A 27,764-nucleotide genomic window follows, 5' to 3' on the forward strand; every position below is an offset into this window, starting at 1 on the left:
CAGACACAAAAACAAACACTGAGCGTCGCGTCGTGTTCCATTCCAATTTCATTTCCGAAATATTTTTGCATTGCAATTCATAAACATTAGATATTATAATATCAGTGATTGTAAACAAGGAAGTCAAATGAAAACAAAACATGTCATCGAAATTTCGGTGAGTAATATTGATTTGTTATAATGTTTTGAACTTATATTCGGCCGGTGAAATGTGGGTACCCTCAATAGAAGCCACTTACTTTAATTTTCCCGGCAGACTAGGTAACCGATCGATAATATTTAGCAGACGGACAAAGCAGAGGAATAGGTTATGTGGTGGGGTTCGAATCTATACGAAGGGTATGCAATGTGGCGGATCTATTCGAAGCGAAGACTATTCATATGATTCCGTGACAGAAGAATGAAGTTGCTGTTTGAACCATGTGCTTTGTTGTGTGCATGCTATGAAATAGAAATAATATTTTAATATCTACCTACGTGCATTTTAATATTTTTCTACATGTCCCAATGATCACTTTGACGTCCAAGCTTGTGCGTGCCGGCCGCCGAAGCACCAGGTCCAATGAAATGCTTGCACAAGTAATAAATGATTTAAAGAGCATCAACTTAATCATAGAAAACAGGTTTTATTAACCCATGGTGTGTCCCTAGCCTTGACTTAGGAACTTATTTATGGACGGTTTTATTAAAACAATAAAAAATCTATCAAGAGTCCTCCATGTTCGTAGTTATGCTGTTTCCCTTCACTTCGCAAAGAAAGTCCAAAGCCTTCTGGAGGTTGCATCTGTATATCAAGGTTCCTTTTGTGGGGCCACAATGGGCTATGTAGTGGAAGAGCAATCGGAATTGGATACATATAACATACATGCACCACACGGCAGAGATATATTATGGATAGATTAAATGGCCAAGTCTCTTAAATACACTCAAATAATCATGCCTCAATCATTTATCAGTAGACAGAGCCCTTCATCCTACATTCAGCTCTATGGCTTAATGATGAAGATGAGATTCAAATAGTGACAGGTTACTTTGTTATGCAACTTCTAAGACTTGTATGTGGCATTAGTGTCTACTTTAGAAGATCTTGCATTTTGGTCAAGCTCGGAGTCAATAAGGGTACAGCTTCTGTTGTGATATTAGCTCATTTTAATAATCAAGTCTGGAGTTACCCGTGTTTGCTTGGGAGCAGGCAGAAGCCGATAAGGTTGTAGAAATCAACATTCTGCTTGAACACCTCTTTTTGAATGTATCTTTCATATGTTAGATTTTGGGTTTTAACACCCAGGTAGGTACACAAAAAAATAAAGACTACAAATTCTGCCATCCGTTTCTATTGTGCTATTCTTTCCTCCAAATTTAACTTACTAGAAAAGCGTGGCGCAACACCAATTAAAAAAAAATTGAACCACTCGCATCTTGTTGCCATGGATGTCGTAAAAGGCGACTAAGAAATAGACTTATTAACTTGGGAATCTCCTTTAACCCATTAACCGCCGCAGTCGTATAAATCCAACAGCAAGATTTCGACTCATAACCGCCACAGTCGTAAATTCCGACTACAATTTTCTTTTCTAATTTTATTTTATCGAACCTGCATTGACTCGAATAAAGTCATTATAATAAATTAATAATCTTAAAGCTTAAACGTATATACTATACGCTATTCGCTTTATAACACTCTCTAATTACCTATATGGTCTAAGAAAATATCAATAAGTTAACATTAATATCCCATAGGTCGCTCATTTGGTTTTTGGCTAATAGTTAAACGCCATAGTCGTATTACTCCGGCAGTAGTGTTGTGGTAAAATATAATGCATGTTATTTTTTGTGAGATGTGTTACAACCCGTATATGTTATTTTGATATTAATAAATCATATTGCAAAAAAAATTTCACATTACTTTATTGGTCTCTTAGTGCAAAAAGCAGATTTTGTCCAAAAATCATAAAATAAATATATAAATTTTATTGGTGATGTGCACATCACTATCGTTGCGTAAATTAAAGTATGTTTCAACGCCGGAGTCGGAAATATCCGTCCGTTAATGACGTCACTCACATGCGAAGGAGATATTGGCGAAGTGAGGGTAAGTTGATAATTTTATCGACATGTTTATGTTAATTTGTTGAGGGTAGTCATTGTAGAATTCGTTGTGTACTGAGTTGTGGACGATAAACATGTCGAGTGCAGAGGAGTTAATTAGAATTATGGAATACTTTGAGGAAAATGTAGTGTTTGAATCGGACGATGATTTAGAGTTAGAAGTGCTGGTATGTCATATTTATTTCAATAAATAAACTATTCATTATCAGTGTCTCATTTCATCGTCATAATAACTATTACTTACACGAACCATATTCAAGTGAGTGAGGCGACTTAAGTCACTTGTTGTGTAGTAAGATCAGTATATGTAATTAATTAGTATGTGATGAACATTTATGTTTATTAACCGACTTCCCAAAAAGGAGGAGGTTCTCAACTCGGCCGGTATCTTTTTTTTTTGTGTTTTTGTTCTTGATAGCGTCCAAACGCGTTGACGTGATTCTTTTTACATTCGGCCCGAAATGTGGGATACATGAAGGCTTTAAGCTATTTAACATCACGCTGCAACTATAAGGAGCAAGGAAATAATGAAAAAAGTGAAAATAAACGGGGAAATTTATTAATCCCTGAGGGCTTCAATAATGCCCAAAATAACTATTCCACGCGGACGAAGTCGCGGGCACAGCTAGTGGTCGATAAGCGGGTCTTATTCGGTTAAAAACTATTTTAAACATGAGTAATAACAAATTACAATGAAATAATGAAATCACTACATAGTATAAAACAAAGTCTCTTTTTTAGTCTGTTTGTCTGTATGCTTAAATCTTTAAAATTACGCAACGGATTTTGATGCGGGTTTTTGTAACAGGTAGAGTGATTTAAGAGGAAGGTTTTTATGTATAATAACATTTATAATATAATAAATCATCATTCTTCTGGCGTAAGTCCCGGTTCATCCTCACCTGTCTTGAGAAGTGCTTTGGTTCCATACATACCTACATAAAATCACGCCTCTTTCCCGGAGGGGTAGGCAGAGACTACCTCTTTCCACTTGCCACGCTCTCTGCATACTTCCTTCGCTTCATCCACATTCATAACTCTCTTCATATAAGCTCGGCGGTTTCGGGTACTTTTGACCTTTGGTTTCACCTTTCGTAAAAAACCTGGAGTGGGTAAGACTGATTTTCACACGAAGCGACTCCACACTGACCTTCGCAACTTTTCAGTGTATTAGATCAATCACGGTTACACATCCAGTTGCCTGAATGTTTCCTCACGTTATTCTCCCTCACCGTAAGAGCATCGGTTAATATTCAAATAATAAAATAAGGTATATGGCCTCGGGATTCGAACCCGCGCCTTTTCGAGCCACACGCATTTATACCGGGCACTTTACCGATTCGACCACCAACGCTCAACTTCACAAATATCCGAAATTTAAATAAAAAAAAGTGCCGTGTGGTTCCCGGCTCCAATACAAAAAAGAATAGGACCACTCCATCTCGTTCCCATGGATGTCGTAAAAAGCGACTAAGGGATAGGCTTATAAACTTGGGATTCTTTTAGGCAATGGGCTAGCAACCCGTCACTATTTGAATCTCAATTCTATCATTAAGCCAAACAGCTGAACGTGGCCTACCAGTCTTTTCAAGACTGTTAGCTCTGTCTACCCCGTAAGGGATAAAGACGTGATCATATGTAAGTTTGTAGGTATATTATACAGTCAAAACCTGATATAACGACATTGAAGGGACCGTATAGTTGCCGACGTTATATCCGATTGTCGTTATATGCAATACAGTCATATACACAAGTACAGTAGTTACATATATGTATGTTTTATCATATGAGTCGTCTAGTATCAAAGTCCGCTAAAATGCTGTTTCAAAAATTTAAGGAATATATAAAAAACGTTTTTTTTGTATTAAATTTACCACTAAGACAAAAAATACTAGCAGGTTTTGTAGATTCTACTCTGGTAATACCGGAACTAACCTAATTATTTGGAAATGCATGTTATAATTTTAAATATAACGTAAAATATTTTCATTATGGCGTATTTTGGTACGAACAATCAATTTAAAGGGAGTTTGAAACAAACGTCAAGAATTTTAGAGGGATTTGTTGCAAACAGGGACTAGCAATAAAAAGCGTTATGCAATACGGACAAGACAGTAAGTGAATAAATTTTGGTTTAAAAAATAAAACAAAATAATTAATAAAATATTAGCAGTTTTATTACTATCATTGGAAAAAGCAGGTAAAAGCATTAATGTGAATGGATTATGTCAGGTAGTACATACCACGCATTATTCGATTTTATGCCATTGTTTATTATCAGATTAATTTTCAAGAAGCGTGGACCGTCATACGCATCATTATATCATTTATTTTTTTACTAAACAGTATTCAATACTAAGTACGAAGTCGGTAGTCAATTTAACAATCCTTAAACGTTAAATATCAGGTTGATATTAAAATTAAATGTGAATATTAAAACTAAATATAATGAAGGTACTTTGTAAGTACGTGTTGACTGAAAAATTAATGTACCTACAATATGTAACTATACTAATTACTCATTTTGCATAACACCATCAAAGCACTTTGAAAGTAGTTTTACAGTAACTTTTTACCTACAGTTTTCGAGTTTCCTTAGTGCGTTTCCATGAAGGAATGTCGCGTAGTTTCTTCCGCGCTTCCTTAGGATCACATTTTTGCACAAATTGAACTAAATTCTCCATGTTTTCTTATTAAAAACAATAAAAAACCGGAGCAACCTTTTACCTGAGATAAAAAAACTGCCATACTGTTTTGAATGACACGTGATCACAATACCGCGCTGTCATTGGCTAATTTCTTTTTAGCGGATTCTGAAGTAAACAACACGTATTTTAGCGGGATTTGCAATGAAGGTAAAGTTTTGAGTGCAAATTTCTAAAGGTTTTGCCAGGTTTTCATGAGAAATGATAGTGACATCATAAAAAGAATACGTACTGGCGCCATTTTTATCTATTACCTCAATTTCTATGAAAAAGTCTTTTAGCGGACTTTGAAACTAGACGCCTCATATGTAGTTATTTATCTAGTATAAGTGTAAGTTATAAATGTAAAAGAGTCAGATAAGACATAAAAATATTTATTACGAAAAATTAGAATACAAAATATACTTAGCCGCTAGTTACGGGTTACAAAATTACACTACATCAGTCAGTCTCAAATATTGTTTGCATTTTACGTTTCATACTCCTCAAGGTATGAGTATCATCAATATCAAACTGTTCATTAAATGCAACAAATTTAGGAATATCATCGTCGTCCTCCGCTTGTGATAGAGAGAGACCTTTGAAACCTGCATGGCGAAAGCAGTTAGCTATAGTGGTCTGTGTGACCTTTTCCCAAGCTTCCGATATCATTAGAATTGCATCCAGAACAGAGAGAGTTTTAATGCCGTCTCATCAATATCTCTATCAATATCAATATTCTGTATCATTTGTAACACTTGAAGTTTTCTGTATTGTGTTTTTAAACAATTGGTCTAAAATATGCAAGGTCAAATGTCCGCAAAGTGGGAGTAAGTAATAATATACAAAATATTTCTTCAATGCTTATCAATAAGATTTAAAATCGTTTGTATTATTTTGTTTTGAGCGGATCGGTTGGTCGTTATAGCCGATGAATATCGATAAAGTTTCGTCGTTGTAAGCGATATGTCGCTGTATCCGATGTTGTTATAAGCGGTTTGTTTACTGAATAGTTTACTAGGAATTCGGACGGGACCATACAATCTGGCTGTAATAACCGATAGGTCGTTGTAAACGATGTCGTTATAAACAGTTTTGACTGTATTATAAAGAGTTACTAAGTTAAACTGTTCAACTTTATTTCTTTGTTAGTATAGGCTTATTTTCGGAAAGACTACACCGATCATGAAAATTCTCTCACCGTTGAAAAGGTACAATATCTGTGGATGTTTTAGGTTATGTATGAAACACGCGCGAAACCGTGGCGGGCCGCTTGTTCTAAATACATATGGTACCTGTAGATATCAAATAGAAGGTGCTCATCTGCGCGACTTGTGTTTACACTAAACCTTGAAAACCCAATCTAATAAAATGTTACCAACATAATGCTTAAGCAAATTAAAAAAAAAATACATATGTTGTTGTTGCAGTAAAGTGCAAGCGCAGCGTAAATTCGCTCAAGGCGCTTACATCCCGCCCCACCACAATAACAACGTCTCCGCCGAGCGGCGGTGCGAAGGTCATGAGAAGCCAGCGCCACCGCCCGCCATAGTTCAGAACATGTCCGCGGTGTCGCTACTGGACCAAGTTTCATTTCATAGTAAGTATTCACATACGTTATAGCCAGGGTTGCCAACCGTACTGTTACATCCCTTAGATGTTAGTTAAAGGGCTGACAACCCTATTCAAATTCAAAAAATTCAAAATTTTTATTCTTTATAATAGGATACTATATATCGCTTAAATAATTGTCAAAACGTATGGTTTAACAACATTGGTTGACGTCAAATAAATTACTTAAAAACTAAGCTTACTGCCGCTTTCAAGGCGTCAGTGCAGAAGAAGCGGTAACAAACTGCACTGCAGCATTTTCTTCAACAACGTCAACTTCACAATATTAATTATACTTAGAATAGAATGTGGACGAGAGAATACATATTACATTCCCTTTTGCAGTAGTCAGCATTTTAAGTCGCAAGAGGCGATCCCGCTTCACGGGCTCGCCAGTCTACTCGTAACTTCGGTCCGCGGTGGTCATTGGTTCCTACTATACCTTTTGTTTTATTCAATTTCTTTTTTTAAAAAAGAGCTGAGTTGAGTGGCTCGTCCTAACAGTACGTAGTTACATACATACATACATAAAATCACGCCTCTTTCCCGGAGGGGTAGGCAGAGACTACCTCTTTCCACTTGCCACGATCTCTGCATACTTCCTTCGCGTTTCGTGCGTACGTGTAAGTACGTGGTCCCTCGTACAAATACGAGATTTGTGGTCTTCCGTACTGTTACATCCCTAGATTGTTAGGCTTGGTACATCTTTAGGCGCTAAGGTTGCACACTTAGCATTTTGCCCCTCGATGGCATTTCAATGGAGGTGTACGCAGATACCACGTCATTTTATATGCCACGTTCCCTGCCCCATCCACATTCATGGAAGCTCGTCTGTTTTGGGTACCTCTTGATGTGTCCTCTCCCTAGGATATCTGCGATTTGAACAATGATTTCATAATAAGTCTTCAGAGACTTAAGTTTCCTTCACGAATGATCATGATAAACCAGTTCCTCCGCCGGCTATCATTCAGATTATCTGCTGTTATTTTTTAACCGCCTTCAAAAGAGGTAGTTCTCAGTTTGACCTGGGTGTATGTATGTATTTTTGTCTGTAAATATCTCGCATTCCGCTGAACTTCAGGCAAATGTTTGTTACACTTAGAAGAAAGATTCAGATTTTTTTTACCGAAATCAAAAAAGCAGAAACTGTATTTGAGGCGGTTCTCTTTTTACAAAAATTATTGTTGTTTGCAAACTAAATGCCAACCTTAAGATTCTCTATTGGCGGGAATTTTGACGATATTTAATGAAAGATGTTGATAACTATATGAGTGTAGAGTAAAGATGTGATTTCACCCACACGACAAGTTTTGACGAGTTTATATTGTAAACAAAATATTAGTTATAAGTTGTCTACAGAATTGCCATCTCTGCAGACTCGACAGTTGAGATAAACTGCTCACTCAGACAACGGGAAACCCGCAAGGGTTAAAAATTATCCATCAAAATATACAAGGTCTTCCCGGCAAAGAATTAAAAGTATAACTAGTTTCAGAAGAATCAAATGTTGACATTTTATGTTTGACCGAGCATTGGCTCATGGAGGGGGAGATGATGTTAAGCCTAAACAATTATAATATTGTCAGCTGCTTAAACAGAGTCTTCAATTAGAGGTGGGTCTATGATATTTATTTACCCACAGATTTACATTACCATGATCGCAAGATGCAGCCCGTGGTCCGCCTGGAGCGCTTGCCCCGGATTCAGCCCGACAGGACGCCCCGCATCCTCCGCAGGGTCTCAATCGCCACTGACTCCACCACCGCCATACCGCTGCTTTACCGCCGGCAGGTGTGGCCTCATAGCAAGCTGGGGTATGTGGACTTTTATTTACAGAACATGTATCCCACAGACCTTTGTTACAAAGACAGCAAGATCTACCTATGGTCCGCCTGGAGCGCTTGCCTCACAGACTCCACCACCGCCATACCGCTGCTTTACCGCCGGCAGGTGTGGCCTCACAGCAAGCTGGGGTATGTCGACTTTTATTTACAGAACCTGTATCCCACAGACCTTTGTTACAAAGACAGCAAGATCTACCTATGGTCCGCCTGGAGCGCTTGCCTCACAGACTCCACCACCGCCATACCGCTGCTTTACCGCCGGCAGGTGTGGCCTCACAGCAAGCTGGGGTATGTCGACTTTTATTTACAGAACCTGTATCCCACAGACCTTTGTTACAAAGACAGCAAGATCTACCTATGGTCCGCCTGGAGCGCTTGCCTCACAGACTCCACCACCGCCATACCGCTGCTTTACCGCCGGCAGGTGTGGCCTCATAGCAAGCTGGGGTATGTCGACTTTTATTCACTAAACCTGTATCCCACAGACCTTTGTTACAAAGACAGCAAGATCCACCTATGGTCCGCCTGGAGCGCTTGCCTCACAGACTCCACCACCGCCATACCGCTGCTTTACCGCCGGCAGGTGTGGCCTCACAGCAAGCTGGGGTATGTCGACTTTTATTTACAGAACATGTATCACACACACCAGTATTACAATGACCGCAAGATCTACCCATGGTCCGCCTGGAGCGCTTGCCTCACTGACTCCACCAACGCCATACCGGCAGATCAGACCACAGAGTTAGATCATGTTTAAAAGCATTTTAACATATCATATATTCACGTCTATACGGGTATTTTCCGGGGGAGGCAGAGCCAACAGTCATCAAAAGACTGTAAGGCCACGCTCAGCCGCTTGGCACTCCACCTAAACCTAAAATAAAGGTTTAATCCCACGGCAAATATAGTTCTTTTTCAGACTATTAATTATAAAGTTCTCTGTCAGACCCAATGGTTGACTGGTAGATAATGCTACTCGTAATAGCATTAAGTCCGCCAATTGTGCTATACATTTGTATTTTGTGCAATGTAGTTTAAATAAATAAACATAGACGTGACATTTCAACTACGTTAATACAGCTGACAGCCCGTGAAAAGATAACAAACAAATAAACTTACTTTCGCATTTATAAGTTGTGATGTGGTCATTAAAGAGTTATTGTACTGTCTAAAGGTTGCGAAACCGGGTGATCTTAAAGAAAAATCCCCGGCAATTGTCTAAGAAAAAGGTGTCCAGAAATCTGCGCACGCGACGCATGGTGACTAGACGAAAGAGGACCTGCTGCAGGGACGATACAGACACAGAAGATGAAACGCCTTTGAAATATCTAGGTAAGTCTGAGTAACTATATAATAGGTGAATCTATAGGATAGGTTAATCAAAATAAAAAAAAATTATTATGGGACATTTGAAAAGTCATATCTTTTGGGTTCACGATATTGGATGACGTCAAATAAATTACTTAAAACTAAGTTTACAGCCGCTTCCAAAGCGCCAGTGCAGAAGAAGAAGCGTTAACAAACTGCACTGCAGCATTTTCTCCAACAACTCTACAATTATCTAAATTGTTTTAATTGAAATTTAAATACATAGTAATAATTTTAAATGGAATATCGAGAAATATCGATAAAAGAGACGTGATTTAAAACTTTTGCATGTGTTAACACTATCCTCCTGATCAGGAAAGTCGATCAGTGCCAATTTCCTTGAGAGCAATGATTATGGCTCGACCGCCACCAAACGGAAGATCTTCCGCCAGGCTAGGTGTGATCCCTGGGGAACCGCGCGACAGAAGATGTCGAGTAGGAGTTTGTATTCATGCTCCAAACCGTGAAATCTTTGTTTGCGCGATTTAGATTCTTCGCTGCTTCGCGGCCGAGCGCGTCTGTCATCTTCTTAGCTATGTTTGACAGTTGGTTTGTGACATGTAAGTGATGTCGCCACACTGATTTCGCTTCATTTCATTCATTCATTTTGAAGAATAAATATATTTTTGATTAATTTTGTTCCAGCGGCCTCGTCACCACTAGACCCCCCGGGCAGGTCTTTCCCCAAGGATTCAGGTAGACAACTTTTGATACATACTTACATACATATAATGACGTCTATATCCCTTGCGGGGTAGACAGAGCCAACAGTCTTGAAAAGACCGATAGGCCACGTTCAGCTGTTGAGAATTGATATTCAAGTAGTGACAGGTTGCTAGCCCATCGCCTAAAAGAATAATCCCAAGTTTATTAGCCTATCCCTCAGTCGTCTGCATTCTTGGGAACGAGATGGCGTTGTCCTATTATTTTTTCATTGGTGCCGGGAACCACACGGCACGAACAAAGAATAATAATTAGTCATCATGCCTATTACCCTAGTTCCTAATAAGGCGTCGGGAACCACACGGCACACTTACAAGCTATGTTGTTTATTCAGATGGTCCGTCGACGTCCAAAGACAGTTCGGGCTTCTACAGCGCTGATAACATCGAGCGGTGGATCAGCGGGGCTGCCCAGTCTACAAGTCAGTTCAAGGTACTGTTATATTCATCCACACTAATAATAAAGAGGAAAGATTTGTATTTTTGTATGTTTGTGTGGAATAAACTCAAAAAATACTGGTCTGATTTTGATAAAATTTAGCACAGATATAGAATAGACCTTCAAAGGTGACATAGGCATAAATTTGTTTTAAAATAAATTTATTTCAAAACATAAAACACAAAAATATGTCCACCCGTGCGAAGCCGGGGCGGGCCGCTAGTAATTAATATGCAGCGATTGATAGCATAAGCATTTAAAATTTATATAAAACTGTTTTTCAATAGCGTTACGAGTCTGTCAGCCGCAAACCTCCCTTTATATCGGTCCGTGTAATTTACCAATTTTCTTAATAACATCGTGTGTGTGTGTAGTGAATAAATAATTTTCTTTTCTAGCAGTATATTTGTGTTTTTTTTTTAAAAAAGGACCCACGGAGTGCCATCCTTGCAGTACGCATTATTACTATTTATTATTAAACTTAGATATTTTTACATTACATACATTTAACTGCTACAGTGTAACAAAAATCATAATATGTAGGTTTGAACGTACACTGGCACTCATCGTTGTACATCCATAAAATGTAGGTAGTTTTACAAATGCAAATATATATATATATATATACTAATATTATAAAGCTGAAGAGTTTGTTTGTTTGTTTGAACGCGCTAATCTCCGGAGCTTCTGGTCCGAATTGAAAAATTCTTTTTGTGTTGAATAGACCATTTATCGAGGAAGGCTTTAGGCTATATAACATCACGCTGCAACTATTAGGAGCGAAGAAATAATGGAAAATGTGAAAACAAAACAGGGAAAATTATTCATCCTTGAGGTCTTCAATGATGTCCAAAATAACTATTTTCAATTTATTTTTTTAAGTAATTTCTAGTTAATAATAAATGTTAATGGTGGACAACCCTTATCACTGGCCGATTCTCAGACCTACTCTCAATACTCAATACTCTACTCAGCTAGCCCATCGCCTAAAAAAGAATCCCAAGTTTGTAAGCCTATCCCTTAGTCGCCTTTTACGACATTCATGGGAAAGACATTGAGTGGTCCTATTACTTTTTGGAGTGGTGCCGGGAACCACACCTCTTTTTGCAATACATACATACATACATAAAATCACGCCTCTTTCCCGGAGGGGTAGGCAGAGACTACCTCTTTCCACTTGCCACGATCTCTGCATACTTCCTTCGCTTCATCCACATTCATAACTCTCTTCATGCAAGCTCGGCGGTTTCGGGTACTTTTGACCTGACCCTTTACCGGGACGTCCTTAATTTGATCAAGATATGTTTGTATTTTTGCAATAGTTATTTTTATTAAGGTGCCGCTGCCGCCGAGGCCCAAAGCGGCCAAGCATCCCGGTAGACAGTTTCAGAGGGACGAAATGCTAATGATACCAACGGTTGAAGACTCTATGGAGATCCCGGAGATCCCGCCTTCGCCCAGTAATGCTGGATGCGTGAGTGTTAAATTGTCTATTTATTTTGTCTATCTAATCTAATAAGATATTTAAACGAGCAATTCTTGTATATAATTATATAATCAGGATCTGGGAAACGGCTCCAACGATTTTCATGAAAGTTACAGATTAGCGGCTTTTCGGCTCAAGGAATCGATTTTTCAAGGTTTTAGGTTCGAGAAAAGCTCGGTTCCCAAGATGTATAAACATTTTAAAACCCGTGTTTTGAGAAACTATGTCAGCGCCATCTATGGTAGACCGAGCAAAGCTCGGTCAACCGGGTACTACTTACAAATATTATAAAGATGAAGAGTTTGTTTGTTTGTTTGAACACGCTAATCTCAGGAACTAGTGGTTCGAATTGAAATTCGAGTTATATAATAGACCATTTATCGAGGAAGGCTTAAGGCTGTGTAACATCACGCTGCAACTATAAGGAGCAAGGAAATAATGGAAAATGTGAATAAACGGGGAAAATTATTCATCCTTTGGGGCTTCAATGATGCCCAAAATAACTATTTTACGGGGACGAAATTGCGGGCACAGCTAGTATTATCATAAAAACCAACAGCATTTACGTGGAGTACAAACATACAAGATTTATATCCACAGTACATATTAATATTTATGAAAATTATTTTTGTAACAAAAAAAAAACTTAACAACTACTGTATACTCCGCATGGATATAGACGTGATTATATGTTTGTATGTATAGTAAAGGCAAAAAAATTTTTCTCCGCCTTTTACATTTTTTTTGTCTGTTTTAAAGTCTGAATCTGAATGTTTAGACCCCGCAAGGGATGTAGACGTGACTAAAGGTATGTACACGTATGTATATATAGGAAACTCTTCCGTGATTGAGTGACTGACTGACTGGACATAAATAGCCCATAGCCCAAACAGCTGGGTCATGATACTTGAAATTTGATTTCTAGGGGTGCTATAAGAGAGTATTTCCCGAAACTTTCGCGGGAATTCGGGAATTAATAGTGATTAATTTGAAGTCAGCCAATGTTGTGAAACCAAAAAGATATGACAATTGTTAAGTGATGTTTGAAATGTCCCATAATAATGACAATTTTGAATTTGAATAATGTGTTTATTTTCCCCCCTCATACAGGATAAGATTGAGCGCATGAGTCCCACCATATCCACGTCGTCTTGTTATCAACAAAACGATGATGAAGACCAAAAAGTGGAGCCCGAGTCTCTTGTAACCGTGGCCCCCTGTCCGTCCGAACGATACGTGACAATCAAAGATGTAGTCAATGCCTCCCAGGAGGAGCGAAAGTTGCGTTGCAGTATCTGTGATTTCTGCAAGAGGGCCTACAAGGTCGAGCAACTCTCGCAGGTGTTCAGGGAATCAGCCGACGACGGGGAAGCTTCCAACATGGTCATATGGCAGTCGAAGCCATCGCGGAGTAGCGACGACAAACAACAGACATCCAATTACGTCTATCTCGACATCCTGCCGGGCGTCAGCAATCTTGTCATCCAAATACAGTATACCGTGATTCCCAATCAAAAGAAACCCATTCTCCAAGCGCGTATTGTATCAAAATCCGAAGCTGAGTCAATCAATGAGTGCAATTTGATCGAGAACGAAAGCTTGTTCGAACAGCTCGTTGAATTTTTGGATGCGAAAATGCTGAAGCGATACAGGACGATCTTGTTAGACGCTCTAGCGGCTGAGAAGCGTTCGGCGGAAGGAGAGACGTCGCGACCGAAACGGAGTCGGCCAAAGTTGAAAGCTAAAATTACTAGAAAAGTTGCGGCGCGGGGCAAACCATACGATTTTAAATCTGCCGCGAAATTGACTAAGTTTTCTAGCAATTCGAACAAATATGTCGATAATTCGAGCAATTCCGCCGTCAATTCGAGCAAGTCCGCCGTCAATTCGAGCAAGTCTGCCGTCAGTTCGAGCAAGTCCGCCGTCAGTACGAGCAAATTCGCCGCCAGTACGAGCAAATCCGCCGTCAATTCGAGCAAGACCGCCGTCAATTCGACCAAGTCCGTCGTCAATTCGAGCAAGACCGTCGTCAATTCGAGCAAGTCCGTCGTCAATTCGAGCAAGTCCGCCGGCAATTCGAACAAATCATCGGCTAGTACCAGCAAATCCGGTGCGAATGTGGCGAGTCCGGGACCCGCTCCGGCCGTGGCCGGGCCCGCGGTGGGGGGGGCTCTGCCCGGGGCCAGCACGAGCGCGAGCCCCGCCGCCTTCCCCGAGACTCCGGCGGCCGAGAGGAAGCCCAGTGCGGCGGTGCGCGACGCCCCGGTCTATTATCCCACCGAGCAGGAATTCTGCGTGAGTTTATTTTTTTTTTACATACAGTACTTTCATATATGTAGACTAGGCTTTACTTACTTAGTGATTTTTTTTCTGCTTGATTATTATTATTCTTATACAAATTTGTAAGGATTTTTACTTATTTTAATAATTTTTAAGCAAATTTCTTTTTAAATGAAACGTTACTTGCTACTTTCAAAGTCTAGTTTTGTTTTTTAATTTTACTTAAGATGTTTGCTACAAAGAGATTATATATTTAAAGAAAAACATAGATAATAGACTCGATACTAGTCGGAACACAATACTCCTCCTGATAATATCACCCACGGACCTCCAAAAATGTTTATTTATAAGAATACCGTGACATACCAACTATGTGCCGTGTGGTTCCTGGCACCAATACAAAAAAGAATGGGACCACTCCATCTCTTTCCCATGGATGTCATAAAAGGCGACTAAGGGATAAGCTTACAAACTTGGGATTCTTCTTTTAGGCGATGGGCTAGCAACCTGTCACCATTAAGCCAAACAGCTGAACGTGGCCATTCAGTTTTTTTAAGACTGTTGGCTCTGTCTACCCCGCAAGGGTTATAGATGTGACCATATGTATGTATGTATATACCAACTATGTCATTTTACATATACCCACGCTCCTCAGGATCCCGTGGCGTACTTCGAAAAGATAATGCCGACGGCGAGCAAATTTGGCATCTGCAAGGTGGTTGCGCCTGCGTCGTTCAAGCCGAAATGTACAGTGAACGACAAGATAAGGTTCAACGTGGCCAACCAGTACGTGGCGCGGCTGTACACGCGTTGGGGGCCCGCCTCTCGGGAAATGTGCGCGATTAAGGCCCACCTAGCATCGCAAAGGGTGCCTTTTACGAGGTCGCCAATTGTAAGTATCAATAATATATATGTATCTATACTAATATTATAAAGCTGAACAGTTTGTTTGTTTGTTTGTACGCGCGTTTGAAGGAACTACTGGTTCGAATTGAAAAATTGTTTTTGTGTTGAATATACCATTTGTCGTGGAAGGCTTTAGGCTATATAATATCATGCTGCAACTATAAGGAGCGAAGAAATAATGGAAAATGTGAAAAAAGCGTTCTCCCTGCTTTTTTCACATTTTCCATCCATCGTTATTCATCCTTGAGGGCTTCAATGATGCCCAAAATAACTATTCCACGCGGATGAACTCGCGGGCACAGCTAGTATATATATATTTCTTTTTGTGAAAGTATAGAATCACACTGGATCGACATTCACTGAGTTGGTTGGGTAAATGGATGGGAAAAGTATTTTATATATATATAGTAATGTAATATATCAATAAATAAACGCACGCATTACTGTAGTTTTAAAAAAGCATATTTCTATAGATAAGATAGACATTTCTTATATTATATACATTTCATTCAGTTTAACCTTTCGAATAGGTTAAAACTGTGTTTACGATAAACTAAAAAAAGAATTAAATATACAAAAATCACCTACACGCCTATTTCCCAACAGCGACGACACATTCCTATATATTGAAATAAAATGTGGCATTTCTACTTTCGAAATTATTACAATTTCTATCAGTTTATCCTTTTGTCTTCAGCTTTAAGATTGTATTTCATAGAATTTAAGTAAAAAAAATTACAACAAAAATGACTAAGGAATAGGCTTATAAACATGGGATTCTTCTTTTAGGCGATGGGCTAGCAACCTGTCACTATTTGAATCTCAATTCTACCATCAAGCCAAAGAGCTGAACGTGGCCTATCAGTCTTTTCAAGACTCTACCCCGCAAGGGATATAGACGTGACTATATGTATGTATGTATGTAAGACCAACACGTCTATTACCCCAACAGCTGGACTCGTTGGAAGTGGACCTCCCGAAGTTGTACCACACGGTGCAGAAGCTAGGTGGTCTGAAGAAGGTGATCGAGAAGAAACTGTGGGGTCGGGTGGCGGAGAACATGCGGTTCTCCAAGAGACCACAGCTGGAGAAGAGACTGGACGACATTTACGTCAGATACCTGCTGCCCTACGATACTTTGTCAACTCGTACGTGTTAAATTGGCTATGTCAAGTTTTTTTTTAATATATCTATTTAGTAGCTGTCCCGGCAAACGTTGTTTTGCCATATAAATGATTTTTAAGTTAAAAAAAAAAGTGAGGATGGAAAACTCTTATCACTAAGGGGTATGAAAAATAGATGTTGGCCGATTCTCAGACCTACTCAATATGCTCACAAAATCTCATGAGAATCGGTCAAGCCGTTTTGTTTCGTTTCGTTTCGTTTCGTAAGGGAGCGATTATTGTGACACGAGAATTTAATATATAAGATGTTACGATACAAAAATGTTTTTCGTTTGATAGGATTCCAGGTCACATTGGTTTTTTTTTTAAATTCAATAATGGATTAAGCAATTGTCTACCGTCTCATCTGATGGTGAGTGACGATGAAGACGGAGATGTTACATATCTATCTAAGAGAATTACATTCATTCTAATGTTTTTATGTCGCGTAAAATGTAAAGGCATTTAAATAAATATGTGATAAGTTTAATTTATAAAGTCAAATAAAGAAATCCGTTACAGTAGATACGGCAGAAATATTAAAAAAAAAAACAACTTATATAAGCACAAAATATCAGAATGAAAAATTACCTCTTAAGTGACCGTTTTCTTTCCATTTGTCTTTAAGAAGAAAGAAAGAGATTTTTAATTTCAATAATTTGAATGATATTGAGGGAGGAAAACGGAAAATATTATAGAGGTTTTTGTGGTACTTAGGTTAAAAAATACATATACGTTATATATCCAGTGACTGTTTATTTTATCAAAGCTAAGCGAATGCTTCAAAGAAAAGCTAATATTTTCTCAAATTTCCTTGTTATATCAAAATTTTCTACTTTTTATTCTATGCAGTTCACATTACAACTCAAATATGTATGTATAACAAGAAATGTGTAGCATTTAATGGGTAAATTAAAAATCTTATAAATGTTGCTTTTGCGATTAAACACATTTGTTAATGTGTTGTTGTAGTTTATTTAATCTGTGGTACAATATTTCTCATTGTAACGACAGAGGAGCGAGACGACATTAGGGCGGAGGTCAACAAAGGCTGGTACAAGAAGAACACCAAGATCGTCCGGCGTTCCTTGAACCCTCTGCACCGACAGAAGCAATTGCTCGGCGAGAGCGGCACTTCCGCTTCCGATACGGAGGACGAGTCCGATGTAGCCGGCGCTCTCACTGAAGCTGAGGACTGCATTGTCTCTGGTCGGAGGATGACCCTGGCTAATTTCATGAAGGTAAGATTAACTTCTACGGTTCTTTTTTTTTGTTGGCTCTGTCTAACCCGCAAGGGATATAGACGTGTTTATATGTATATGTATGTACCTACCTAAGATTAACTTCAAAACTACGTACAGTTAACAGCATATCAACAAGCGTTGTCTTACTATAGGTAGGTTTATTGGAAAGAAAAATCCAAGTAGTTCTACTAGTAAGACTACTTGGTAGGACTATGGGGGGGGGGGGGGGGGGAATTTACTGTAAATTCGCCTCTTTAACCGACACACACATACATATATAGGTTTACAATATCGTGTAACTCCTCGGACGATGATGTCAGTACAACCTGATCGTTAACATAGGCAAGACGTGTAACTCATTCATTCTTTATCCACTTTCAGAATCTTTTTAATCTGTCAAACCGCTTTCAATTAATAGGTTGAACAGGCAAGGTGACGCAACACTAACTAACACCTTTCTAGATGTTAAACCAGCTAGTGTACGTCCCGTTAATCCTGACACAAGTGTTTTATGTACATACATACATATGGCCACGTCTATATCCCTTGAGGGGTAGACAGAGCCAACAGTACTGAAAAGACTGAATGGAAATGTTCAGCTATTTGGCTTAATGATAGAATCGAGATTCAAATAGTGACAGGTTGCTAGACCATCGCCTTAAAAAGAATCCCAAGTTTGTAAGCCTATCCCTTAGTCGCCTTTTACGACATCCATGGGAAAGAGAACCACACGACACACGCAATATGTACATATTCGATTAATTTAAGGTGGCCCAAGCGGTGAAAGACCAATATTTCCCCGACAACCCCGAGCCGACGCCTCGCGAAGTGGAGGACGAGTACTGGCGCATAGTACTACTGGCGCAGGAGCATATTTGTGTGAACACGGCCTCCATAGACACGGGGGAGGAGGGCTACGGGTTCCCGAAGGGCAAACAGGACCCTTACGGCAAGCATCCGTGGAATCCGAAGGTAATGTATTCTAAGGAACTTTTTAAGTGGACATTTTATGAGTGTTTATGTAGCTTTTTGAAATAATTTTGTAGGTCAAATCGTCGTCGGAATGAACATGCTCAGACTCGATTCACTTGCGTTTAGATTTTAATCTGGGTACAAGTATACCCATAGAACACAGAGAATCAATAATTGACAGTAAATAACGTGGTGATGAGATTTGCCAAGCACTAGGAAGAAGTTACGTTCCGTTCTACGTGCGTAATGATCACTGATCACGCACTATTAGCACCAATTAAAAAAAAAAAACAATTGTTGAGACTTAATAACTATAAAAAATGTGGGTAGATTAGTGTAATTTAACGATCAGTATATTTTTAAATGCATTTAAAATTTCTGAAGAGTATTTAAAAGTTCATTTTCACGAAACGCCAGAAGCTCACGCAAAGACTGACTGACAGCTGTCAAAATCAAAATAAATGGTTGTACCGTGAATCCTACTACTATTATAAAGGCGAAAGTTAGTATAGATGTTTGTTACTCTTTCACGCAAAAACTACTGAACCGATTACCATGAAATTTGGTATGTAGGTAGCTGAAGACCCAGAATAACACATAGGCCTACTTTTTATCCCAGAGTTCCCGCGGGATTGATAGGGTTTCCATGCGGACGAAGTCGCGGGCGGCCTCTAGTAAATCTCTAAATGTTAAACCGCTCTTGTACTTGTCATTATGTGCAAAGAAAACATTATCTTCCAGATGATATCCCAGAACCCTGGCAATGTGCTATCAATGCTGGGCCCCGTGCTGGGGGTGACTGTTCCCACTCTCCACCTGGGCATGATGTTCTCCACCAGCTGCTGGCACAGCGACCCCCACGGGCTGCCCTGGATTGAGTACATGCACAGCGGACCTGCCAAGATATGGTCAGTGTTTGTATCTATGTAAAATATGTATGTATTTGCTTTTTTTAACTTTGTTGTGGATATATTACAGACGTGTTATAGGTAGGTATGTGTTTAATTTTCAAATTATTTGAAATGTGAAATAGAAAATGTTTATGACAATTTTTAGGCTTTGAAAATACCGTGGGTATTTTGGGAATTTTAATATCTTAGATTAATTTTAAATATTCGTATATGTATATCATGCATGAAGAGATTAATGAGTGTGGAGGAAGCCGGAGTCTCTAAGGATCGTTGCAAATAAAAATCCATAGTCTCTGCTTACCACAATCGTAAACAGGCGTGATGGTATGTACATATGTATGTTTAACATGGTCACCCTATCTTCCTTTATCACTACCTCATCATCGTGCCATAAACACTCCAGTCACTCACTAAACACTCATAGACACACACGAACACTTCCTCTAATTCCCCTTCCATTTTCTATCTCCTGTCCCTCATCAATGCGCCCTATTATTTTCTACCTTTCCTAAGTAATTCTCCCTAGATTTAAGACATTACTCCTAGCAAATACTTGTATCCGAGGGGGAGGCCTAGCTACCTGTAGCGTAGGTTCGCAAGACCCTATTTCAGGAACTAGCCACTCCTCAAGGATTAATATAATATAATATAAGTTTATTGCTCACCATAATCAATTACAGTTAAGTTAAATAGAACAGTATAAAAAACTTAATTCTAAGACAATTGGTACAATAACAATTTTTATTCTTATTTAGGTGTTAGGCTAATAAAGATTGATGTAACATGCCAATTTAGCTGAGTACTAGCATTAAGAAACCGTGTTCAATCTTTGTTAACTGAGGAAATAAACGATTTTATTGACATTAGTCTTCCGTCTCCCAGGTACGGTATTCCGGACGACCAGAGCGCCGCCTTCCGGGGCGCAGTGGAAAGTCTCTGCCAGACGTCCTGTCAGAACAAATCAATATGGCTGCCCTCGGACATCACAATGATACCGCCGCATTTCCTGCTTCTGAGCCAGGTCAGTTCACAACACTTAGGATAAATATACAGGGTGTCTAGGTAATCTAGTACCCGAAACCGCCGAGCTTGCATGAAGAGAGTTATGAATGTGGATGAAGCGAAGGAAGTATGCAGAGATCGTGGCAAGTGGAAAGGGGTAGTCTCTGCCTACCCCTCCGGGAAAGCCGGAGGGGTAGGCAGAGACTTTGATTTTATGTATGATTTTATTTATGTTAACTGACAGGTGTCCCTGACCCGAGTGGAACAAAACCCCGGGGAGTACATCATAGTGTTCCCGAAGGCGTACTCCAGCTCCATATCGACTGGATACACCCAGTCTGAGAGCGTATACTTCGCCACCAACTCCTGGTTGAAGACAGTCGATCACGTCTTCCATGTGAGTAGCCATAATCATCATATTCTCCACCAATATTTTGTACATTTTTTTTGTAATTTTTCTGTGCCTACCGAGACGAAATAAATACTTTTTTACTTTTACTTTTTACTATTTTCATATTGTTTACAGCCAGCATTATGCTGAGGGGGTACCCTTTCGGGAGCACCGTACTATCTACATGTTTATTTTTGTACATATTTTTGTTTCCTTTTTTGTCTTTTTGTTTTGGTGTTCTTTGAATAAATTCTTTTTTACTTTTACTTTTTACTTTACTTTTACTTTTTTTATTCATTTTGTGAAACGTCGCGGTCCAATGGGAAGGTACCGTAGAATGGTGCTACTTTACTCCAATATTTGCTTCAAAAATAATAATTAATGTTGAATATTGTTTTTGATTATCAATGATGAACACACTGAAGTATTAATTTAAAGAATTTTTTATTATCTAACACATTTTTGAAGTTAAATCAGCGTAATTAAGTATTCCATTATATATAAATAAAACTACGAATAAGGAGCAAAGTTACCCATGGTCATGCGTAACTTTGCTCCTGGTATATTTCGCGACCAATCTAAGTACTACCTTGCGCAGGAGTTGAGCGACAGTTGCGAACCCACGATGTTCTCGCTCGAGCAACTGTTGATCGCAGTCGCGGGCGACCCACGCGCACCAGCCAGTCTCCTGCAACTTGTGCACACGACCCTCGCAACAATCGTGGAGGACGAGTTGCAGCGTCGCCGCGACTTGTCGTGGCTCGGCGTTCCTATAACGACAGCGACGCGACCGCCTCACAAGAAAAAGCCGGCGGGCGCTTGGAATGACGAGTGCGAAGTGTGTCGGACTACTTTGTATCTATCTAAGGTGAGGATTGTATAAAAGGGATGGATGGGTTACACAGATTGTGTTTAATATAATAAATATATATAGATATATAAATAAATAAATAAATATAGACGGGACAAATAACACAGATTGAGACCAAATATGTTGGATATTTTGGACTGGACTTTGAATAAGGGGTGAGCAATAAAGAAGTGGTCAATTCAGTGGGCCAATACTTTTTATTGTGACAGGAAAGAAGAAAAAGAATAGGACCACTCCATCTCTTTCCCATGGATGCCGTAAAAGGCGACTAAGGGATAGGCCTACAAACTTGGGATTCTTTTTTACGCGTTGGGCTAGCAACCTGTCACTATTTGAATCTCAATTCTATCATGTTCGAGACTTGTGTTACGAGATACTAACTCAACGATACTATATTTTATAATAAATACTTATATAGATAAACATCCAAGACCCAGGCCAATCAGAAAAAGTTCTTTTTTCATCATGCCCTGGCCGGGATTCGAACCCAGGACCTCCGGGGTCACAGACAAGCGTACCTACTACCGCTGTGCCACAGAGGCCGTCATTGAGTTAGCCTCAAAGTATTAAACACAAGTGTGGATGAAGCGAAAGATGCGCTTGGAATGACGAGTGTGAAGTCTGATGGACTACTTTATATCTCTCTAAGGTGAGGAATGTATAAAAGGGATGGATGGATTACACAGATTGTGTTAGCCTCAAAGTATGTTAAACACGAGTGTGGTTGAAGCGAAAGATGCGCTTGGAAATGACGAGTATGAAGTCTGATGGACTACTTTATATCTCTCTAAGGTAAGAAATGTATAAAAGGGATGGATGGATTACACAGATTGAGTAAGCCTCAAAGTATGTTAAACACGAGTGTGGATGAAGCGAAAGAAGTATGCAGGGATTGTGGCAAGGAGTATTCTCTGCTTACACCACTCGAGTTTGGCGTAAGTAATATACACACATACAGACATACACATTACAGACTTATGTTATTGTTTGATTTTTTATAATGCAAAATGTATATGTATGTAATTTATAAATTTGATTTCATGTGTATATTTTTATGAACATAACTGATATTACAATTAATATTCCTTGGTAGGTGGCGCTAAATACGTCGCTTTTTGTAGCGGTAGCGTTTAATTCGTTGCTTTTTGTAGGTGATGCTAATATCGTCACGTTTTTGTATATGGCGCTAAATTCACGCGTGCGAACCAGTGGAAAAGAGCTAGTTCACAGTAAAAATACATTTACTCTTTTCGCAGGTTACGGGGTTGACTGACAAGAAATCCGCCGTTTGCCTGAAGCATGCTATCCGCCTGTTGACTTCGGAAAAAACAAAGCGTGAAATCACTGGGCTATCCCTCGTCGAGTTTTTAACGAAGGACCAACTTCAAGATGTCATGACCAAATTGCAGGACCGATTCTGCCCAACTTAAAGAAATTACTACAGACGCCTGGAATTATAAATAATATAATATTTATATATAAATAATATAAGAATAATTTTATATAAGTACAATAAATCGGAATAATAAAATACTAATGCCATATTGAAACGGAAACTTTAAAAAACAGTAATCGTAAGAGGCGATTGAGGGATCAAGCGGGAGGCGGGCAGCAGCGCCTCCTACGCTGTTATGACAACATAGTTAAAAGGTACTGCGGTCACCAACCCGCCTGCCATCGTGGTGACTATGGGCAAGATCCCCCCATTTCTGGGGAGGCATTGGTCCAGCCTTGGTATTTTATGGGCTGTGTAACAAATGCCTTAGTTAACAAATGCACTAACAACGTAAATGACAACTTTACAAGAGACATCATATTTGAGTGTGAATGACAGAAAAAAAAGATAATCTATCGAGCATCTCTTTCCCGTGGATGTCGTTAAACACGACTAAGGGATATGCTTATAAACTTGGGATTCTTCATTTAGGCGATGGGCTAGCAACCTGTCACTATTTGAATGTTAATTCTATCAGTAAGACAAACAAGTGAATGGTGGCCTCTCTGTTTTTCAAGACTGTTGGCTCTGTCTACCCCGTAAGGGTTATAGAGGATATAGACTATATGTATGTATGTATGAAGCATCTTGGACGTAATGGCGGCCGACTGTCACACTATAAGTGAGAGTGTGCGCGTGAGGCGTGTATATATAAATTGATGTTTCATTTTGCCGTATAGTAAAATTCTGTCCGCCCATTTTTTCCACGTCTACGTTTTTAAGTTATAAGTGAATCTAAAGTTAACTCTGTATTTATTTGTGAATTCCAAATATAAAGGTGTTTATTACATTCGGTAACTAAGAATTATATACATATTTTGTAACCGTTGCGTCACCATGATTTTGCTAGAAAGAGATGGGATAGCGTTATTTTGTTTTGCGGAAATGAAAGAGCACAGAATTTTGTAGATCTGGCACAAAAAAAAAATTAAATTTTACAGTTAACACAATTGTGAATTAAGGCATAGTGTTAAGGTACATACATACATATAATAACGTCTATATCCCTTGCGGGGTACACAGAGCCAATGATCTTGAAAGGATTGATAGGCCACGTTTAGTTGTTGGGCTTTATGATTGCATTGAGATTCAAATATTGACAGGTTGCTAGCACATTGCTTAAAAGAAGAATCCCAAGTTAATAAGCCTATCCTTTAATCGCCTTTTACGACATCCATGGGAACGAAATGGAGTGGTCCTATTCGTTTTTTATTGGTGCCGGGATCCACACGGCACAAATAAAAAAAAGTTAAGGTATTGTGTTTTAATTTGAAAATGTAATGTTGTTACAATTAGCAGTTGTGACGTCACATTGACATGCGGGGTTGCCGTTGTTTATCGCGCGATAAACTATCGCTGTTTCGCCTTTTTGTTATGCCGTGTAACGGGACAGCGATAGTTTTTCGCGCGATGAAAACGGCGTCTCGCTTGTCATGCTAGCTCCGCTGTATTTACCATCATATAGTGTTTTATTATTCCGATTGCTATGGTGTTCAAAGTGTTACAAAAAAGAAATCGTGAACAAAAAAGTTCCGGCCACAAATGCCTAAATGTATCTATCATCGTTTTATATATTTTAAATAAAATTATAACCGGGAGGCCTTTTGCCCGGATGAAAAACAAATAAATTATGTTGCCTGAATAATAATATATCCTGAAAGTCTAGTCTCTGTGCCAAATTTTTTCCAAATCCTGTAGTACATAAATGAGATTAGATAAACTATCATACATACTTATTATCACGTCTTTATCCCAAGCGGGGTAGGCAGGGCCAACAGTCTTGTAAAGATTGACAGTCCACGTTCAGCTGTATGGCAGTTTAAATATCATAATGACATTTCTGACAGTGGGCTATCAGATTTAACAATTTAGTTGCATCATCATCGTCCTGACTTTTGTCCTGGTTATATCCTCACCTCTGGATAGGAGCCCGGGGCGCGTGTGTGACCACCAACCTGGATTAAGTAAGTCAGGTTTTAGACAAAGCGACTCCTGACCTCTGCTATCTTTGCAGGGGAACCTAACCCATATTGGATTGCGAGGTTGTACTAAGATGGTAGTCGCTTCGTGTAAAAACCCGACTTCGTAGCATAGAACGCGTGACGATGCGGGCTGAAAGCAGTTTTAATCGCGCGTTTTTATAGAAACTATCGCTGTTTCACTTTTTATTATTACTTAAAACGGGACAGTTTATAGTTTTTTGCGCGATAATAACGGCGTCGCGTGGGTCATGCTTAGAATAGAATAGATTTATTTTCAAAATTGGATACAAGGTAGCACTTATTGACGTCACATAACTTAAATCTAATTATAACTACTACCGCTTCCAAAGCGCATATGTGGAGAAGAAGCGGCGGAACAAACTACACTGCAGCATTTTCATCGGACGTCGACGCTTAGGCGGTTGGATTGAGGATCGTGGTGACAGGCAGACCCAGGGCTCCACTCCAAAGGCGAGGATGCGACCGGGATCTAACACCAGAATAATGGTGACCGATTTCCCTTATTTGAATATATGTACCTACTTTCTTTTTTTATAAAATATTTTTGTACATTATTGTATTTGATCGTCTATAGAATACTTTAGGTAAAACTAACTGATAATTTTATACTTTTTTTTATTAAATCGTGTAATTATCTTTGGTCATATCGTTGATATAAGTAAGTACTAGTTAACCAGATTTCGGAAGATGTTTACATCACAAGAATTAGCAATTTAAGATTAAATTTCGATAATACTGCGTTGACTTGCTTAAAGTCTTAAATTTTACTACTTTTTTTTGTGTATTATCGTTTGCTATAGACTATGTTTAAGTTCCTTTATTATTGAGTAAGGAAATTAGTTTTTTAAGTTTTAATTTTACAATTTCTAGTGAAGTATAGATAAGTTGTTTTATATTAAGTCTTAATTTTCACATAATTTTTTTGTGATCTCTACAATTGATTAAGACAATTTTTTATTTTATTTTTTGAGTGATATATCATTCGCTTTATCGTTAAAATTTCACAATTTTGAGTGTATGATTAGCTTAAGATTAAGTTTAAAATTCCTTATATTTCTATAAAATATAGGTATCTTTAGATTAAGTTATTTTCTTTTTGTGAAGTACAAGTTGCTTTGGATAAAGTTTAAAATTGACTATTATTGAGTGACACGGCCACTCCGCTTTAGACAAAGGCTTGTAGCCCGACAGTGTCGCATAGCCCTAATAGAAGCTTTAAGGTCAATGTGGTTTCCAAGATATTTTTGTTCTAATTATTACAATAATAAGGTACATTTTTTTTATAATAATATCAGTGTTGTTGCGACTATTCGCCCGTCTGGCTCCTCGCCAGCGGTGTAACCAAGATCCTTGATTGAGTGAATCAGCATGGCACGGCTTCTGGCTTCTGCTCGGTTCCGACTTGGCATTTTTCAGAATATAACCCCATTTGGTTACATTTCTGTTGCCACATCCTCACGATGGTACCCCTCATCGGTTAGCGCTCAAACTAATGTACATATCGGACACACTGAAGTGTCATTGATACATTGATTTGAGTGGGGATATATGAACCTTATACCGAAAATCCACATCTGCGTGCGAATTTTCACAGCATTTCATTGTACCTGCGACAATGCCGATATATTTGAGTAGGTAAGTATAAGTATTAAATAAAACCCTTTGTTTTAGGTATACAGTAACGTCATCTGGTTATGTTGGTACTATATACATACATACATAGATAGATAGATATTTTTTTATTTGTAACTACAAAACACAAGACAAAATAAAAGTTGGCCTTTAAGACAATACTGCTGGATGTACAAGCAATGCACTGATTTTCAGTTGTGTCATACAGTCACGTTTATATTCCTTGTGGGGTAGACAGAGCCAACAGTCTCGTAAAGACTGAAAGGCGACATTTTTTTGCTGTGCTGTTTGGCATAATGATACTATGGCATGTATGTATGAAATGGTACTATATAAGTATTAAATAAGGTTACTAATCTCAAAGTCCGCCTGATGTTGTCTGTCATGTATATATATATATATATATATATTTGATTTAACAAAGTTTAAGACTACCAGTGGCAAATGTCTAAGTATAGCTTTAAAATTGAAATAACAGTCGTAACGTTGAAAATTAAAAGTTTTTTTTCTGGATTCACATCAACAGCTGATTCATCATTTTGAAACTTTTTACTAGCGGGATTGTATTCTTTTAATAAAATAAAATAATAGTATATAAAAAAATATTCATTCGAATTGAGAGCCCTCTTTA

General features: G+C 38.7%; 1 protein-coding gene across 1 annotated transcript; it reads left to right on the top strand.

Moving 5' to 3' along the window:
* The first annotated feature begins 20 nt into the window (after positions 1–20).
* On the top strand, positions 21–24,473 carry LOC106142304 (protein Jumonji). Its single transcript, XM_013344021.2, has 17 exons — positions 21–157; positions 6,224–6,393; positions 8,047–8,218; positions 9,423–9,580; positions 10,262–10,312; positions 10,674–10,771; positions 12,114–12,251; positions 13,374–14,558; positions 15,199–15,435; positions 16,402–16,597; positions 17,627–17,853; positions 18,625–18,828; positions 19,570–19,736; positions 20,622–20,760; positions 20,986–21,138; positions 21,731–22,000; positions 23,260–24,473. The coding sequence occupies exons 1-17, from the start codon at positions 141–143 to the stop codon at positions 23,431–23,433; spliced, it is 3,756 nt and encodes a 1,251-aa protein (XP_013199475.2). The 5' UTR covers positions 21–140; the 3' UTR covers positions 23,434–24,473.
* Positions 24,474–27,764: the final 3,291 nt, after the last annotated feature.

This window comes from Amyelois transitella, chromosome Z (assembly GCF_032362555.1).
Source record: "Amyelois transitella isolate CPQ chromosome Z, ilAmyTran1.1, whole genome shotgun sequence".
Classification (NCBI taxonomy): Eukaryota; Metazoa; Arthropoda; class Insecta; order Lepidoptera; family Pyralidae; genus Amyelois; species Amyelois transitella.